General features: G+C 37.2%; 1 protein-coding gene across 2 annotated transcripts; it reads right to left on the bottom strand.

Moving 5' to 3' along the window:
* Positions 1-12,192: 12,192 nt before the first annotated feature.
* LOC108208911 (translocase of chloroplast 159, chloroplastic) lies at positions 12,193-17,057 on the bottom strand. Of its 2 annotated transcripts, XM_017379524.2 has the most exons (3): positions 16,857-17,056; positions 15,513-16,622; positions 12,193-15,434 (listed from the first exon to the last, which is right to left on the bottom strand). In XM_017379524.2, the coding sequence occupies exons 1-3, from the start codon at positions 16,912-16,914 to the stop codon at positions 12,400-12,402; spliced, it is 4,203 nt and encodes a 1,400-aa protein (XP_017235013.1). In that variant the 5' UTR covers positions 16,915-17,056; the 3' UTR covers positions 12,193-12,399. The 2 variants fall into 2 exon arrangements, with proteins under 2 accessions (XP_017235013.1, XP_017235012.1); XM_017379523.2 differs by having other exon boundaries at positions 15,513-17,057.
* Between the last annotated feature and the right edge of the window lie 348 nt (positions 17,058-17,405).

Genomic DNA, 17,405 nt, shown 5'->3' with positions numbered 1-17,405 from the left:
GTCAAAACCAGTATTCTTAGGGTACCAAATACCTAAACCAGGTGTACCCTTAAGATATCTAAAGATTCTTTTGACGGCTATAAGATGTGATTCCTTAGGATCAGCTTGGAACCTAGCACACAAACATGTTGCAAACATGATATCTGGTCTACTTGCAGTAAGATAAAGTAGAGAGCCAATCATACCTCGATAGCTTGTGATATCAACTTTCTTACCAGATTTATCCTGGTCAAGCTTTGTGGCAGTGGCCATGGGTGTCTTTGCCGGTGAAGAGTCTTCTAGATTGAACTTTCGAAGAAGATCTCTGACATACTTGGATTGGAAAATAAATATTCCATCATCCTTTTGGCTTACTTGAAGACCAAGGAAGTAGGACAGCTCACCCATCATACTCATCTCATAGTTACTCTGCATTAACTTAGCAAATCTCTTGCACAAGTTATCGTTAGTAGAACCAAATATAATATCATCAACATATATTTGTACAAATATCATATCCTTATCATGCAATTTGTAAAAGAGAGTTTTGTCTATGACACCTCTAGTAAATTTATTTTCAATTAAAAATTCAGAGAGGGTGTCATACCATGTTCTTGGTGACTGCTTGAGTCCATAGACAGCTTTGAATAGGAAGTATACAAAATCAGCAAACTCTGGATTTTCAAAGCCAGGGGGCTGTTCCAGATATACTTCTTCTTCTAGCTTTCCATTCAGAAATGCACTTTTCACATCCATTTGATATACCTTGAAGTTGGAGTGTGCAGCAAATGCAAGAAATATTCTGATGGCTTCAAGACGAGCAACTGGAGCATAGGTTTCATCATAATCAATTCCTTCTTCTTGTGAATAACCTTTTGCAACCAGCCTGGCTTTGTTCCTTACAACAATGCCATCACCATCTAACTTGTTACGAAAGACCCATCTAGCTCCAATTGTAGATTTTCCTTTTGGTCTTGGAACCAGGGCCCAGACTTCTTGTCTCTCAAATTGATTGAGTTCTTCTTGCATGGCAAGAACCCAATCAGGATCAGCAAGTGCTTCTTCTATTTTCTTTGGTTCTAGTTGAGATAGAAACCCAGAGAATAGGCATTCATTTGTCGTAGCACTTCTAGTCCTTACACCAACATCAGGATCACCAATAATCAGATCAAAGGGATGATCTCTGCTCCAAATCCTTTCCCTTGGAAGGTGTGTCCTAGATGATTCAGCGGTATTATCATTTGGCTGATGTGTATGACTAGTTGATCCATCAGCTCCCCCTGAGTTGTTGCCAGGTTGACTTGATGATCCACCACTGGCATCAGTGGAATTTCCAGCATTATTGCCATTTCCTCCACCATTGCCTGGATCATTGTCATTGTTGTCATCTCCTGTTGCAACCTCAGGTGGAATATCATCATCTGAATCAGAGTCTGGATAGTTGTCAAACTTCAGAGACTCAGATGGATCAGCAGATTGTATACTTGGAAGTTTAGTGTCATCAAATGTAACATTGACACTAACTTTTACTGACAGAGTATCAATTATAAAAACTCTATAAGCATTATTTGTATAACCAACAAAAATTGCTTCAGAAGCCTTTGGCTCAAACTTGTTCAAGTTCTCTTCACCATCCTTGAGAACATAACACTTGGCTCCAAAGACATGAAGATGTTTGACATAAGGTTTCTTGTTGTTATACAGATGAAATGGAGTTTTCATATGATCCTTGTTGATCAAAGTTCTATTCTGGGTATAGCAGGCAGTAGACACAGCTTCAGCCCAAAAGTACAGAGGAAGCTTTGCTTCAGCAATCATAGTCCTTGCAGCTTCAATCAGTGTACGATTCTTCCTTTCGACGACTCCATTCTGCTGAGGAGTCCTTGGTGCTGAATACTGCCTTCTAATTCCCTTTTCAGAATAAAAGTTGATTAGAGTTTGATTCTTGAATTCAGTGCCATTATCTGACCTTACAGCTTTCACTGGCACACCTTTTTCTAATTCAACTGACTTTATATGATCAATCACTGTCAACGGGGTTTCATCCTTAGAAGCCAGGAAGTAAACCCAAGTAAATTTCGAGAAGTCATCCACAATGACTAAGGCATATCTTCCTCCATCAATAGATGCAACATTCACGGGGCCAAACAAATCCATATGCAACAAATGAAGTGGATCTGTAATGGTATTGATGGTTTTGCCTTTGTGAGATGCTCTCTTCGCTTTTCCTTTCTGACAAGCTTCACAAAGATCATCAGTTGAGAATTCCAGGGAAGGCAATCCTCTCACTAGATCTCTCTTGACTAGAGAGTTCATGGTTTTGAAGTTGAGGTGTGAGAGCTTCTTATGCCATAACCAACTATCTTCAGCTGACGCTTTGGCGTAGAAACAGTGAACTTCGTTTCCTGGTCCTGAAGACAAATCAGCTACGAATATATTGCCTTTCCTTATGCCACATAGTGAAGGACGCTTATCCTTGATATGTTTAATGATACATATCTCCTTTTCAAAATGAACATAATAACCTTTGTCACAGAATTGACTGACACTCAGGAGATTATGTTGAAGTCCTTCAACTATTGCAATATCTTCTATGATGATCCTTCCAATTTTGTACTTGCCATATCCCACAGTACGACCTTTGCTATTATCAGCAAAACTGACTGTAGGGCCAGCTCCTTCTCTTATGTCCTCCAGCAGGGATTTATTGCCAGTCATGTGCATTGACGCTCCACTGTCAAGCACCCAGGTAACACGAACAACTCCACTGGCACCCTGCAAAAGACAATTTGATTAAACATTCTTTGGGACCCACACTTGATTGGGTCCAGCAAACTTAAAGAACTGATTTCTATCAGGTGTAACAACAGAGCCTCTTGGACTGATACTTGGTTCAGACTTGACTGAACTTACTTCCTTAACAACAGCCTTATAAACCTTAGTTTTAGGCTTTGGAACATAAGTCTCCTTTCTCTTATGAGAAGGACTAGCAGTCTTTGATCTAGCATGCTTGTTGTTTGTGTGTTGTCTAGGTGATGTGTTTTCATTTTTAGCATGCAAATTTTTAAAATAAGCAGACATCAAATTGAAAGCACAAGTCATACAATTATCAACACTACAAGATTTATGACATGCATCAAAAGCAGGAACAACAGAAATATCAGTCATAGTAGTAGGAACATCAATAGATTCTACTCTAACCTTGTTATCAGATTTAAAGTTCTCAGTAGAATGACATCTATTGTTCTTGTTCTTACTATTAACAAAATTATTGGGCTTGTTGAATTTAGTTCTCTCAGAGTTGACACCTAAACCAGCTTTAGGCAACCTAACATTGCCTTTTACTTTGATTGGTTTCAGTGATGTCAGAATCTCATCTCTCATCTCATTACTCTCTTTCATTTTAAGGTCTTCCTGTTTTAGTTCATATCTAATGACAACAGGAGTCTCTAAAAGAGGTTCAGCTTCTGAGGTTTTAAACAAAGGTTTAAGGGAATCTTTCAAAACAAAAGGAATCCCTCTTTCCTCAGCACTCTTCTTGAAAGGAGTAATGTTACTAGCCTTACCTACAGATTTGTTATAGTCAAAACCTATTCCAACAGTTCTCTTAATCTCTTGTTTATCATTAAGTTCTTTGACTATAGTGGAGGCATCCTTAAAGGCTTTACATTTCACTTTCTCTTCGTCTAGCTGAAGTCTTAAAGCAATCTCACCTTTCTCTAGAACTTTGACTTTAGCACATTGTAATCCTAAATCCATAGTCAATTGTTCTATTTTAGGTTTTAATACTTTCATCTCATTCATCTTATAAGCATGAATTTCTAAGACTAAAGTATCAATTTTAAGATTAGCAGCTTTCATCTTTTTAATAGCATCATCTCTTTCAAGTCCTAATTTCATAAACAGTTTAGGGCATGTAGGATCTACCTGAAAGCTTCCAGCAGGAGGAGGTGAAGATGATCCAGTATTAGCCATGAAAGCAACATTCCCTAGCTGCTCCTCTTCATCACTATCTGTATCATCCCAGCTTTTGCCTTCTGCCAGATAAGATTTGCTTTTGAAACTTTGACTTCCAGAAGTACCATGATGCTTTCTAACCAGTGCATCATACTTCTGCTTCAGCTCTTCATACGAATCTTTTCTTTTTCCTTGAACCTTGGGCTGTTTGCATTCAGTTGCAAAGTGTCCAGGTTCACCACAATTGAAGCATTTGAACTTGCTTCTGTCCACCATCCCAGTCTTGTATCCTCCTTTGCTTGTAGAAGATGAATAGCCTCCCTTCTGAAACTTACTAACAGTAGGTTTGTATTTATAGGAAGGGTTCTTCCGGAATCTCATGTTTCCAAACTTCTTGGCAAACAGTGATAGAGATTGATCTTCTAACTGTTCAAGCTCTTCCATTGTATAGAACTCTTCGTCACCACTGGAAGAAGCAGTTTGACCAATCTCAGGTACAACAAATTCCTGAGTGGTTTTAGAAGGAACAACAACATCCTTCTTCTTTTCTTCCAGTACAGGTGACTCAACAACTAGAGCTCTCGAATGGTTCTGTGTTTTACCCCAGCCATATCTCTGTTTACTCTGAACTTGCTCTAGTTCATAAGTTTTCAAAACTCCGTAGAGTCTTTCCAGAGAAATCTCATTCAGATCTCTGCTTTCCCTGATGGCAGTGATTCTGTGTTCCAGATGTTCAGGAAGGGTTAAGAGAAACTTCATATTGACCTCTTTCTTGTCGTAGAATTTCCCATTCAGATTTAAATTATTTATCAAATTATTAAGTCTGATAAATACTTCTGAAATCCCTTCACCGGGATGGGAACCAAACTGTTCATACTGAGCCATCAGTATCTCTTTCTTGTTTTCCCTAACTTCCTCTGAGCCTTCATTGATAATCTCTAACGTATCCCAGATTTGCTTGGCGTTCTTACAATTTACAACAGCATTGTACATCACTGGATCTAGAGATTCAACCAAAATTAGTTGAAGAGCATCATCTAAATTCATCTGTTCACTCTCTTCATCTGTGTACTCAGAAAGTTCTTTCGGAATGATCTGATGAGGTATTAACACACCATCCTCTTCGTGTGCTAATATGACATTCATCGGAGTAGTAACACCTTTGTCTAAAATCCCGATGTATTTTCTGTTTGCAGTGCGGAGGAATAGGAACATGTGCCTCTTCCATAGACCAAAGTGTTCCTTGCTGAACGGAGGGATTTTAATGCTACTGATCTTTTGTGTACTCATGTTTAAGGATTTGAAGTGAATAGTGTTTGGATGAGATTTGGATTTTTGAAAGAAAAATATTTTAAATCAAAATTAATTTTTGGAATAAAATTAATTCGAATAAAAAAATATTTGGACGTTACAGAGTGTGTATAGGATCTGATACGGAAAAATGGTATCAACCTCTCTGATGCCAATTGTTAGGTCCAGATATGATTGTAGAAGGGGGGGGTTGAATACAATCAGTACCAAATCGTCGCGGAAGTTAATCTGATTGAATATGATTTGTTAATCAGATTATAATTAATTAATATAATTAAAATGGTTCAGTTTTAATGTCCACTAAAGTTCGTAGAATAAATATGACAGGGTATATTCTAGATTTAGTGATTAAAACAACCGGGTTATCAAAGCACAGAAAACTGTGGATATAACGATCAAGCAAGTTACGAACAACTTGAAAGCTTTACAAATGCTTTGATTACAAAGTGAATGAACACTAAAAATGAAGGATGCAATGCCATATTTATAGGCAAAGCATTTGTACTTGTAAGACAATTGAAAGACAAGACAATCACAAGTAGAAAAGACAATCTAGCAAGGGCAAGACAATTACAATTGCCTAGCAAGCCAAAAGCAAGGCAGAAAGACAATCTTAGAGCTAGCAAGACAATTTAGAGCTCGGTCAGACAATTATATTGTCTTGGCAGTGTTGTTCTCTCGGCCAGACAATCCAATTGTCTTGGCAGTGCATCTTCGGTCAGACAATCAAAGATTGTCTTGAAAGACTCAGGAATTGTCTTGCAGGCATTCCCTCGGTCAGACAATCTATTGTCTTGCAGGCAATGCAACTTCGGTCAGACAATTTATTGTCTTGCAGGCAATGCAACTTCGGTCAGACAATTCCTAATTGTCTTGTAAGCTTCAGTCAGACAATCAGGATTGTCTTGGCAGTGGGAAATTCGGTAAGACAATCTCAGATTGTCTTGCTGAGCTTGAGTGGATGATTGAATGTAATTTGTAGATTATATTTAAATAGAAAATTATCCACTTAATTAATTTAATCATATAAATTCATAAATTAAATTAATTCGAGAGTGAATTAATTTAACAAATAAATTACATAATTAATTTAATTATTTGAGAAGTGAAATAATAATCTATTAAATATTTAATCACCCATTCATCAGTAGAATTGCTTCCCGTCTTCTTTTAAACAATAAAAACTCCGTCTTGATCAGTCGAACGAACGAACCACCAACTCTGCTTGACTTCAAATATTCAATTTGAATAACTGATACACAGATGTACTGTCTGGTTCATCTGTATCTAGTTAAATCAAATATTCTTTGTCAAATAAACATTGAAGAAATTGATTTGTTCGTCGAGTCTTCGTCTTGTAAGTACTTCTTCATTAAATGGAATCTTCTGATAAAATAAAGTATAGAAACTTTATATCTTCTGAACTCCTGGACGTGCCACAAAAGATTATTTGTGCACTGAGGCTTGAACATATTAATGAACTTCTTTCAGTGGTGTGCAGCAGCATCCTGGAATTTATCTGACATATAATTCACATAAATCATTTGACGTTCTTCGTACGGATTCCGTTGACTTGCTATTTACTGAGCTTTCTGATCTGAGTTGAGTTGTACCTCTTTAAATACAAATAGGCTGAACATATGTCTTTCATTTAGTGCTTCTCATGTGCCCATGAGCACACTAGACTAACCCTTATTAATAATGATAAGATTCTACATTTATGAAAATCTTCATCAATCAAAATCTTATACCTAATTAAAAAATAATTTTTATGAAACATATTAAAAAGACCTTATTTTATTTTATACATTATGTAATTCATTTATAAATAAATTTGACGGAGGATTATCTTTTTTTTGGGCAAAATACTGATTGTCGTTGTTTTCTAACAACGGCCGTGCCAGCCACGATCATAATGACATGTCTTTAACAGCGTCCCGTGAGCTATCATTCGGTAATTAATGAAGTTAGTTAGCGGATACTTTGGTGCATTTATGGAACTTTTGAACTTCTCTGTAATTAAACATTCGGAATGGCTAATCTGTGGAGTGTGGTCCGCTGATAGGATAAATTATACTCCGTCCGTGCACTGTGAGACGGGGGCTCGGCACGCTATCTAATGCTCTCACAAAATATAATTTGATAAATTAATTTTGTATTTTTTTAAATAAATATTTGCAATTTAAATTTTTATACAGAAAAAAAATTCTTAAAAAAAAGTTTGGAAATTATGTTTTATATGCGCATTAAAATGCGTGTCGAGCAATGAAAAAAAGTGTAAGAAATGAGAGGGACAGAGGGAGTAGTAACTAATAAAAGTAATTGTTTTTTAGTATATATATATATATATATATATATTTGTGCATTAATAAAAATTATTTAAAATATTATTAAATGCTAAGTATATGTTTATTTTTAATTTATCTTCCAGAATATATTTGTAATTAAATTTTATTTTATTTCTAACAAATGTAAGAGAATATAGAATATTTTTTTTGTAAAATTTCCTATAACAACTTTTAATTGATTTCTCCCGTAAAAAATAACGAGACCCCCTCTATACACGCCAATGTTCAAACTAAAATCATCCGTTTTGATATTCAATAGTTTTTTTTGATAAAAAAGAATCAAATCATTAATTAAAAGCCATACGGCATCTACAAATACAATCAAAATTGGACAGACGCTGAAGAATATCGCTGTTGAATCCTTCCTTCCTGGAGAGGCAGCCAAGCGATTTGAAAATGATTTGAATATATACACTTGTTTCCATCTGATTGATTTTCACTTGACTGTTCTAAACAATCGACTGTAGATACGATCCCATAATAACCTTCAAACCTGAATTAAACCCATGAAAATCATGCCGATCTATAACTTCGGTCATGGAAAACATCAAAACACACCAAAACAAAACAAATCAACTCTCACAAGAAAGAGAGACTAACAAAACCCAAATAAATTGAGAACTTATCAATAGAAAATAAGATTTCAAAACAAGAGAATAAAACAATGGAATCGTGACTTTCCACTGGTGAAAACCGATTGAAGTCCCCTCAAAAATCTTTAATGGAGGTTAGGGTTTTGAGAGAGGAGAGGGCGCTGATGTTATGAGTGTTTGATGAGCGTGATATTCAATAATTTTTTATTTGATATCTTTAAAAGATATTAATGACTAGAAAATTCACTGATTATATCCTCCTGTAGAGTAAATAAAATATCAAATTTACTTGATAAATATAAATATTTGAATCTTTCTATTAATAATTAATATAATATTTATAAAAAGGTAGATAATTACTGTATTATCTACCCAAAACTAGGTAGAGTAAGTGCTGGTGTCAAGCACGCAGAGCCAAAGCAGGGAGGGGCATTAACTCCAACACGCTCGATGCCGATCTGATCCGCGCATCGAATGATGCAGGGAATCGAGGATTTTTTTTTGATGTACGAGTCACATGGACGATCTGGAAAATAATTGGAGATTGGGTACGGACTACGGTGTCTCACATTTTTCCGATCCCTGATTGTCAGTCCGATCCCCGACCTAATGATTATATTGTATATTATATTATTTACCTGAAATTTTAAGAGTTATCGTATAAGTACACATGTGTAATGTAGACTTTTGATGTGTTATGTATTTGTTTTTGGTGCGATCAAACGTGTAATGAAAATTTTTTGTTGTTTTAAACTTCTCCATTAATCGTGTGCACCAACTGAAATTCACAAAGTTTTGTACTATATCATGCAGCTGTAGTTATTATTTTTGCAAGATAAAAAACTTAAGCCTTGCTATGAAATATTTAAATGATATTCAAATACAAAGCTTGCTTTAGATTAAAAATTCTCCGAGCATAGCGGGTATCCCCGAATCCCGTTTGAGCTAGAGATGAGGAACAAAAAATAATGTCTGATGGGGAGATCGGGCCGTGGATGAGAATTCGGTTTGTATTGGAGGATCGCGACCGGATATAGCACGGCATCGAAGCAGGGACGGAACCAGAAATATTTTCCGGGGGGACGAAATTTTACTAAAAAAATTTTGAGGACAAAATTTATGAAACATGACTATAATTATATCGAGTATGGCCTTGTGGGGCGACCAAAACACAAAATTATAAGTTTTGGGGGGACTAATTACTACAAACTATGAATTTCAAGCATATAAACTGGTTATATATAAGGCTTTTGGGGAAAGTTTTTTTTTTGGGGGGGGGGGGGGGACCCATACCCTCTTGGTTCCGTCTCTGCATCCAAGTGATTCTATATCCATCCAAAAATCAAAACCTTAAACTTTTGATTCGCTTCTTCACTTTGCAACGTGAGGATGGTGTTCGCGAGTGAGATTTGTGGTTTATATTTTGATCAAAATTTCGTAAAACTCAAAGCCACCGTGCATAGTACATGCTAGTGTGTTGTTAAGCGTCATCATTTAATGAAATTTTGATGCATCTACTACTAAACCTAAAAAAAATAAAAAAATAGTACTCCTAGCTCAATAAAAACATTGAATGTTAAAATTTTATTTTTGTATCTTTCTGTGGAAACTCGAATGATTAGAATATCATATTCGTTTTAATAGATTTTTGGCACTTTTGGAAAAATAAACTAAACAGAGAAAGTGAGTATGAGATGCTTGGAGGCTGGAGCTATTAAGAGCAAGTCCAACACTATGCTAAGAGGTTCCCTAAAAACATTATAAAATAATATATCTTAGTGATTTAGCACAAGATTTAGCACATGAGCTCCAATAGTACTCCCTATATCCATTCCCTATTATTATAATAATATTAAATAGTGGAGGAGAGAAGGAAAAAAAAAGAGGGAAATGATGTGGAGGAGAGAGGGAAATGAATATTTTAATGATAAAAATAGTTTAGAAGTGGCTAGCATATTCTAAAAATAGGGAAGGGGAGGCTTGTGCTAGTGATTTAGCACATCACTAGCATAGTGTTGGAGTGCAATTTTATCCCATATTCCCTATTTTTGGATTTAAGACTTGATTTAGCACACCTATTGGACTTGCTCTTAGTATTAGTACTATAAAGGAACTACAAATTTAGATTGTATAATTAAGATGGGTGCCGGGCTTCAACATATGACTACTGGGGAGGGTTTAAACAACAAATTATTGGACCGTTAGAAGAATATTCAGTGGGCAGTATTTAATATTTTTTTAATACGCACAACGTCTTTTAACTGTTAGACACATCCAGCGTTTTTTAATCTTTGGGGTCATTTTTTCTTCTGTGGGGTCATTTTTTCTATCAGCGATTAAAAAGCGCCGAACATATTAAAGATATGTTACAATCATGGTCCAAAATAGCTGGTTGTTTAAGCCCTCCCTAACAGTCGGGTCTTTTTTCCGTCAACGATTAAAATCGTTGAACATATCAAAGAGATATTACAATTTTGGTCCACGGAACAAAACTAATTTGTTGTTTAAGCCCTCCCAAGCAGTCATATGTTAGGGACCGGCACCAACTAAGAAATGAGTTAGATATTTTTAAATAATAAATATTAAAAAATGAACGAGACAGAAACACCAGCATAATTCTTACTAAGTGGGTGTTTGGGTGAAGGACTTCTCGGCTTAAAAGTGGGAGAAGCCACTTCCTCTCATTTCATGCCTGTTTGGCAACTTTGATGAAGCACTCAATTCAAGTCAAAAAAGCCCATGAAAAAGAGCTTCGTTTCCTGGCTTTTTATGGGGCTCAACTTCTTTCAACTTCTTTCCATTCTCAAAGCTGCTTACTGAAGTGTTACAGTTTCCAAGGATAGTTAATAATTTTGTTCTCGTATGATCACAATTCACAAACTGCCCATATCTCACCATTCCATATTAATTTTTTCTTTTAGTGCAAGGTTTAAAATTTTTATATGCTCTTCTATTTTTGTATTTTTCATGTATTAATAATAAAAAGTCTTATATTATTATAATTTGTTTTTTAAAAGAAACAAATTATTATATTACAAAATTAGTAAAACTCAACTTATAAGTTAAGTTATCCAAACACTTAAATAACTTATAAGTCACGGTATCCAAACACTTATAATTGATTATAAGTCCAAACCAACTTCTCACTTTTAATCCACTTCTTTACTTTAAGCAATAAGTCACTTTTTTTAAGTTTAGCCAAACAGCCCCTAAGAAACGGCCGAACTGCGAAACTAAGCTCCACAACCCTGAACAAACTAGAGGCTGGCAGATAGCAGTAACTATTTTAGAACTTCAGTTAGATATAGGTTTATGTAATTTTGGCCAGAATTTTAAGTGTACAATTTTCACAACTAATAACACAGTTTTTATTTTTTTTTGACATAACACAACTAACACAGTTTGAATAGAGGGGTACTTATAACTTCCCAATGCAAATATAATTATCTGACATAAGTACATAACCAATAATCATATAAACTTTACTTGATGGGATAAGCTAGAGCATTTTTGTGCGGGCATGTAATAAGTTAGAAACTAATCTAGAATTAGAATATTTTTTTCAGTAAAAATAAATTTTTAAAATTCTTTTTTTTTTTTGTGACAAAAGTTACTCATAATTTATAAATTACCTATAAATCACTTTTATTTTTAATAACTCATAAGTCATTAATAAGTCATATTAAATTCTCAGATTATCACGATAAGTCATAAGGCACAATTTTAAACTCAACCAAACGGGCTCGAACAATATTGATATTGCTCAGTAGCGAATATTTTACAAATTCGGTAGCACTAGGATAATAGATCAGTAATCAATAACAAATATATGGTTGAAACAGGCATAAACAATGCATTGAGAAGTAATCTCCTGTAGAACAAAACAAGTCATGGAGTACGTAAAACATAAACAGAAAACACTATGGGAAAGTCGGTATAAACAAGATGATAAAATAGACGAAAGGAGGATGGCGTGCTGATTTTCCATTTTTTTATTTTTAGAGTTGAGAGAAATTATTGCATCCCATAGATTCATGGTGTTCTCAACAAAATGAAAATTAACATAACCTTGATATGCAAACAGTTCCGCAATGGTCAAAAATACAGAGTACTCATGTAAATGCTAACATCTACCTTCCGGAGCAAGCCTCAAGATGAACCAAAAGTTGCTGAATCCTCGTAAAAAGTTGCTGAACATAAATAAACAAGAATTAATAGGTTGAGTACTTGTCACCAACGGGGAAAAGTTTCTTGTAAATGGTCACCGCGACTGGAAGAATGCTTGCAAGAGCAAGAGAAAGATGCTCGGAGCTACTTGTCCGTACAGAAATCTGGCCACTAAGTTTGTTATTTAATGAGCCTCGTACAGCCACCTTGGAATTGCGTCCGATAGAGAAGTTTGCTACACTGTTGAACCCCAAAGCTAAGTCACCTCTCCACTTTATTATGGAGAGGCCAAGTGTGGACTGCACCTGTCCAATAGGATAATCAAGTTCCCTGCGCTGCAGTTCAATATTAGCTCCATATGCTACATCCTGTTGAGATCGGACCGTACCTCCACTGGCAACCAAAGAATACTGCTTTCCAAAAGAAATCTGATCCTCAACTTTGAGTCCAGTGACAACATTTTCCCCCAAGAAAGTAACAGATATCCCGGCAGCAGTTTTGTTCTTCCTGAAATTCTTGAACTTGGTTTCACCTCTGATGATGTACGCGAGTTGCTTACCCATATTCTGAATGTCAAAGCCTGCCATACTTGATCCATTCTCCCCATGTTTAGCAGCGATGGAAGAGTCCAAATTGACAGTGAACTCTTTCTTATCCTTTGTGAGCTGAACAGACACTACAGCCGGAAATTGACTGAGAATGGCTAGACTCTGTTCAAGATTGACCCCATCATATCCACAATCGTGATCCCAACCATGGGTGTCCAGAACCGGCCTTGCCAGAAATTGCGAAGTTGGTTCCAGAAACCGATACCTGTGTGCTGGATTATCACCATCAAAAGTAGGTGGCAGGGCCATGTCTGGTAGTGGAACAGAAACTGGAGCTGCAGAACCAGCATCAGGATCTTCTTCATTGTAACCCTGATCATTTGCAGAATCCTTGCCTTTCATCTTCATCTCTTTTAATCTTTTCAGCTCCTCCCTCCACTGCTTCTTCTGAAGAAGCTTCACACGGTAATCATACTCCTCAAAGTAGGCTTTTCTCTGCTCGACACTTAACTTGGCAAGCTGAGATTTCCTAAGAGGCTTGAATGGTGGAAGCTGATCATACTCATCTTCATCCTCTTGGTCAGAATCCGATAGGTCTGCCAAGTCAACATCAGAATCACCATTGTCACCACCTTGTTCGGAGGAAAGCTTTGGGTGCACACGTGACTGCAACATGGAAGACAACATGTAGGGAAGAGGGGGTGAGCGGGTACGGTACCCAAAGAGCCTACGGCTATCAAATGAATCTTGAGGTTTTGAGATAGAATTTGCTTCTGATAATATTTTTGTAGAGTAACACAATATCAACAATTGAGGCCTCCAACTTTGGCCATTAGGCAGAACCTTTTGTCCTTCTCTATTCCTTCGGCATGAACTGTGGTTCTCAACCAGACAAACCGGATTCATAAGGCTCGGGCTAAGCATGCGTAGATCACCAGAGGCTTGCCCTATAGACTGCTGCACAACATTGGACCGTTGGCTAACAAACGAATCATAACTAAATGGAGAACCAGATGGTCCTTCCGGAGGTGCTGAAGCAGCATGTGTCAGAGTTACTATGACACTACGCCATATAGGAGATCCAAGTGAACTAGTAATTGTACGTAACAGGGGTATATCATTAAGATCCCTAGTTTGGGCATCCAGACGATCCACATACAAGACAATATCAACAGGATTTTTCTTTGTAAATTTCTTAACAGAAGACAATATGCTTCGATTGAAAGACTGATCCACTACGGAAGACTTGAGGCCAGGTGTGTCAAAGACCCGAATCTTAACCCCGTCAACCACACCTATGATTTCTTTGACAGCAGTTGTGGCAGGCTGAAACGCATCAACTGGAGCTTTCTCCTCACCTAAAATGGCATTTATAGTTGCACTCTTTCCAACACCGGACTTCCCAAGAACTAATATACTCAGGGAGAAGTCCAAATCTGCTTTCTCATCTTCAAGCTGCAATGATGTCTGCTTCGCATTGTCAAGGTTGAAAAGCTGACCAGTTTGTCTCCCTGCAACAAGCGCCAGCCTGTACAAAACCTGGGATGCAACTGAATCACCAGAGGACATCCCTAATCTTTGAACAAGTCTCAAGAATTTAACCCTGATTGACTGTAACTTTTCTATCTTCCCCTTCTCCTCAGCAGTCAAGTTGTCCTCAGTTTCTTCACCGCCAGCAAAAATTGAAGGATTAAAAAAATTAGACCGATTTGCTCGGGCAGCAGGCCTTAAGGAATGTGTTGAGGATCCTAAACCAGCAGGACGTTCAATTGAGAAACGCCCAGAGCCATCCTGAGAAATAGTTATATTGCCTCCATCTGATCCTGCACCTGTTGCTGCTTTTAAGAGTGCCGTTAAAGCTGCTGAATTAAACAACTCCTTACCCTCTCCTTCTTCATCACTGTCCTCTTCTTCGGAGTCTGTAACTATTTGCCCATCAATTCTCTGTGCATTATCATGAAAACTCTCAGCACCAGAGTTGGAATTTCCTTCTGATCCACGTTCCAACTCCTCGATAAATTGTTTTGCAGCTTCAGAACTTCCAAAAATCATACCATCAGAGTCCCCTTCATCAGAACCTGAGCCTTCTAAGTCATCCTCACTTGTTTCATTCTTGACAAAATTTGCATCATCTTTGACCTCAATTTCTTTGTTTTGAAGTGGATTAGATTCAGCAGAATCATTTGCAAGGGATTTTTCGGAGACACCATTTTCTGTTATCTCATCCTGAACACTTAAACTTAAATCATCATCTCGTTTGTGTTCTTCTGCATTGGTTGGAATACTACTTACAGGAAGCAGAGCATCAACGGCAGCATCAGATCCATCATCGCCAACAAAATTCCGGGTAGAAACAACTTCTACTCCCTCAATCTGATTTACATGCTCCTTTTCATTTTCTTGATTATTTCCAACATTGGCATCAGCCTGACCATCCTCTTCTATATTACCAACAACAGCCACCCCAGGTTCTGACATATCCACCTTTATATTTTCCACAACAGAGTCTCCTTCAGGGGTAGTTTTAACATCTGCAAAAGTATTTGGTTCAACAATATTAGCATTGGAGTGCAAAAAATTACCATCTTTAACAAAAGAAACAATCTCACCATGTACTTGACCAGCCCCACTCAACACCCCATCAACTTCCTCTTTTTCTATCCCAACTGCCACTCCAGACACAGCCATATTCACATGTAGATCTTTCCCAACAGAGTCTCCATCCAGGGTAATTTTTGCATTATCTATATCAGATAACTGAGAATTTGAGGGTGCACCGATATTCTGAACTTCATTTTCCTCAAAAGTCCCAACAATCACTTTATCGGATCCATTTTCCAAGCTTGGATTATCAGATTCTGCAGAAACAATGATATTTTCACCTGAACCCTCCTCGACAGTCCCAGCGCTTACTTGATCAGACTCGGCATTCAAATTCATACTTCTATAAGCTGTCCCATTCCCTTCCATTTCCCCGACAACAGCAACACCAGGCTCCAACAAGTCAACATTTATAGTCTCCACAACAGTGTCTCCTTCCCGTGTAACCTCAACACCACTACCCGATTCCACAACCACATCACCTACTTGCTCACTCTCACTGCTTTCAACAACATGTTTCTCTACCACTTGGCTAACACCCTCCATTTTCTTCACCTCCAACACTTCCTCGCTCTCCAAGCTATTCTCCTCCACCCCCGACCCCAACCCTTCAGTAAACCCCCTCACTTCTTCTTCTACAAAACCCCCTTCCGCCCCAACATCAACATTCCCCGTCAACCCCTCCCCACCCTCTACAACCACATCCTTGAAACTTTTTCCAACACCACCATTCTTTTCCACCACTCCATTCAAATCAGACCCCAACCCCTCAGAGAACTCGGTCACCTTGTCTTCCCTCAAACCCCCTTCCGTCACAACATCAACATTCCCCAAAACCCCATCCCCACTTTCCACAACCACATCCTTGAAACTCTCCTTGACACCATCACCACTCCCTTCCACCACTCCATTCAAACTCTCACCACTCTCCACAACATCCTTGAAACTTTTTTCGACAACATCACCATTCCCTTCCACCACTCCATTCAAACTCTCCCCACTCTCCGCAACCACATCCTTAAAACTTTTTTCGACACCATCACCAATCCTTTCCACCACTCCATTCAAACCCTCCCCACTCTCCAAAACCACATCTTTAAAACTCTTTTCTTCACCACCTGCAATTGGGGTTTCAAAATCCACAAAAGGGTCACCAGAATTCACATCAACAGTCTTATATTTATCATCTGGGTAATCTAAAAAAGACTTCTTTTCCACATCAAAATCCTCCTCACCACTAACAAAACCATCATCACTTACACTACTTATACTATCAATATCATCACTACCATTCAAAACATTTGTATCATTAACAACATTTTTATCCAAAAAAGAAGAAGTTTCAACAGAACCTGTAAAAGGGTCAGCAGAAAGCAACGAATTTGATGCAGCTTCAGCAGTTGACTCCATTGAAATTGAGGATTAAAGTTAGGGTTTTGAGGGGTTTGGTAAGAGGAAATGATAAGGTTTTTACCAGAGCAAATATTTTGGGCTCTGGGTTTTTTTATTTTGTGTCGTTGATAACAACAGGGAAGATAATATTAGTGATAACGTAGAGAGATTGAATTTGTATGCAACTATTTTGTTCGTATGCAGGTACTTCATTTTTTTTGCTTGATTTTACTTCCACTAATTTCTCATCCACAATCTTTCCACTTCTATTTCTCTCTTCCTTTTTTTAATTTTCCTGCATTTAGTCATCTAGATTAAGTGTTTGGAGCAGAGTAACATCAGTATTTAACATTTAATGTGGCTAATTTAATTGATTCGGATAAAAATGATACTCCCTCCGTTTTTTAATATATGACGTTTAACTTTTTGACACACACTTTTAAGTGTTTTGACCGGGTAGTTAAAAGTATTTTTTTTGAAATTTTCTTTTTCTGAATAAAAATATATAA

This window comes from Daucus carota, chromosome 2, assembly GCF_001625215.2.
Source record: "Daucus carota subsp. sativus chromosome 2, DH1 v3.0, whole genome shotgun sequence".
NCBI classification, from domain to species: Eukaryota; Viridiplantae; Streptophyta; class Magnoliopsida; order Apiales; family Apiaceae; genus Daucus; species Daucus carota.
The sequence above is the reverse complement of the archived record's forward strand: the minus strand, read 5'-3'. Positions and strand labels throughout refer to the sequence as shown.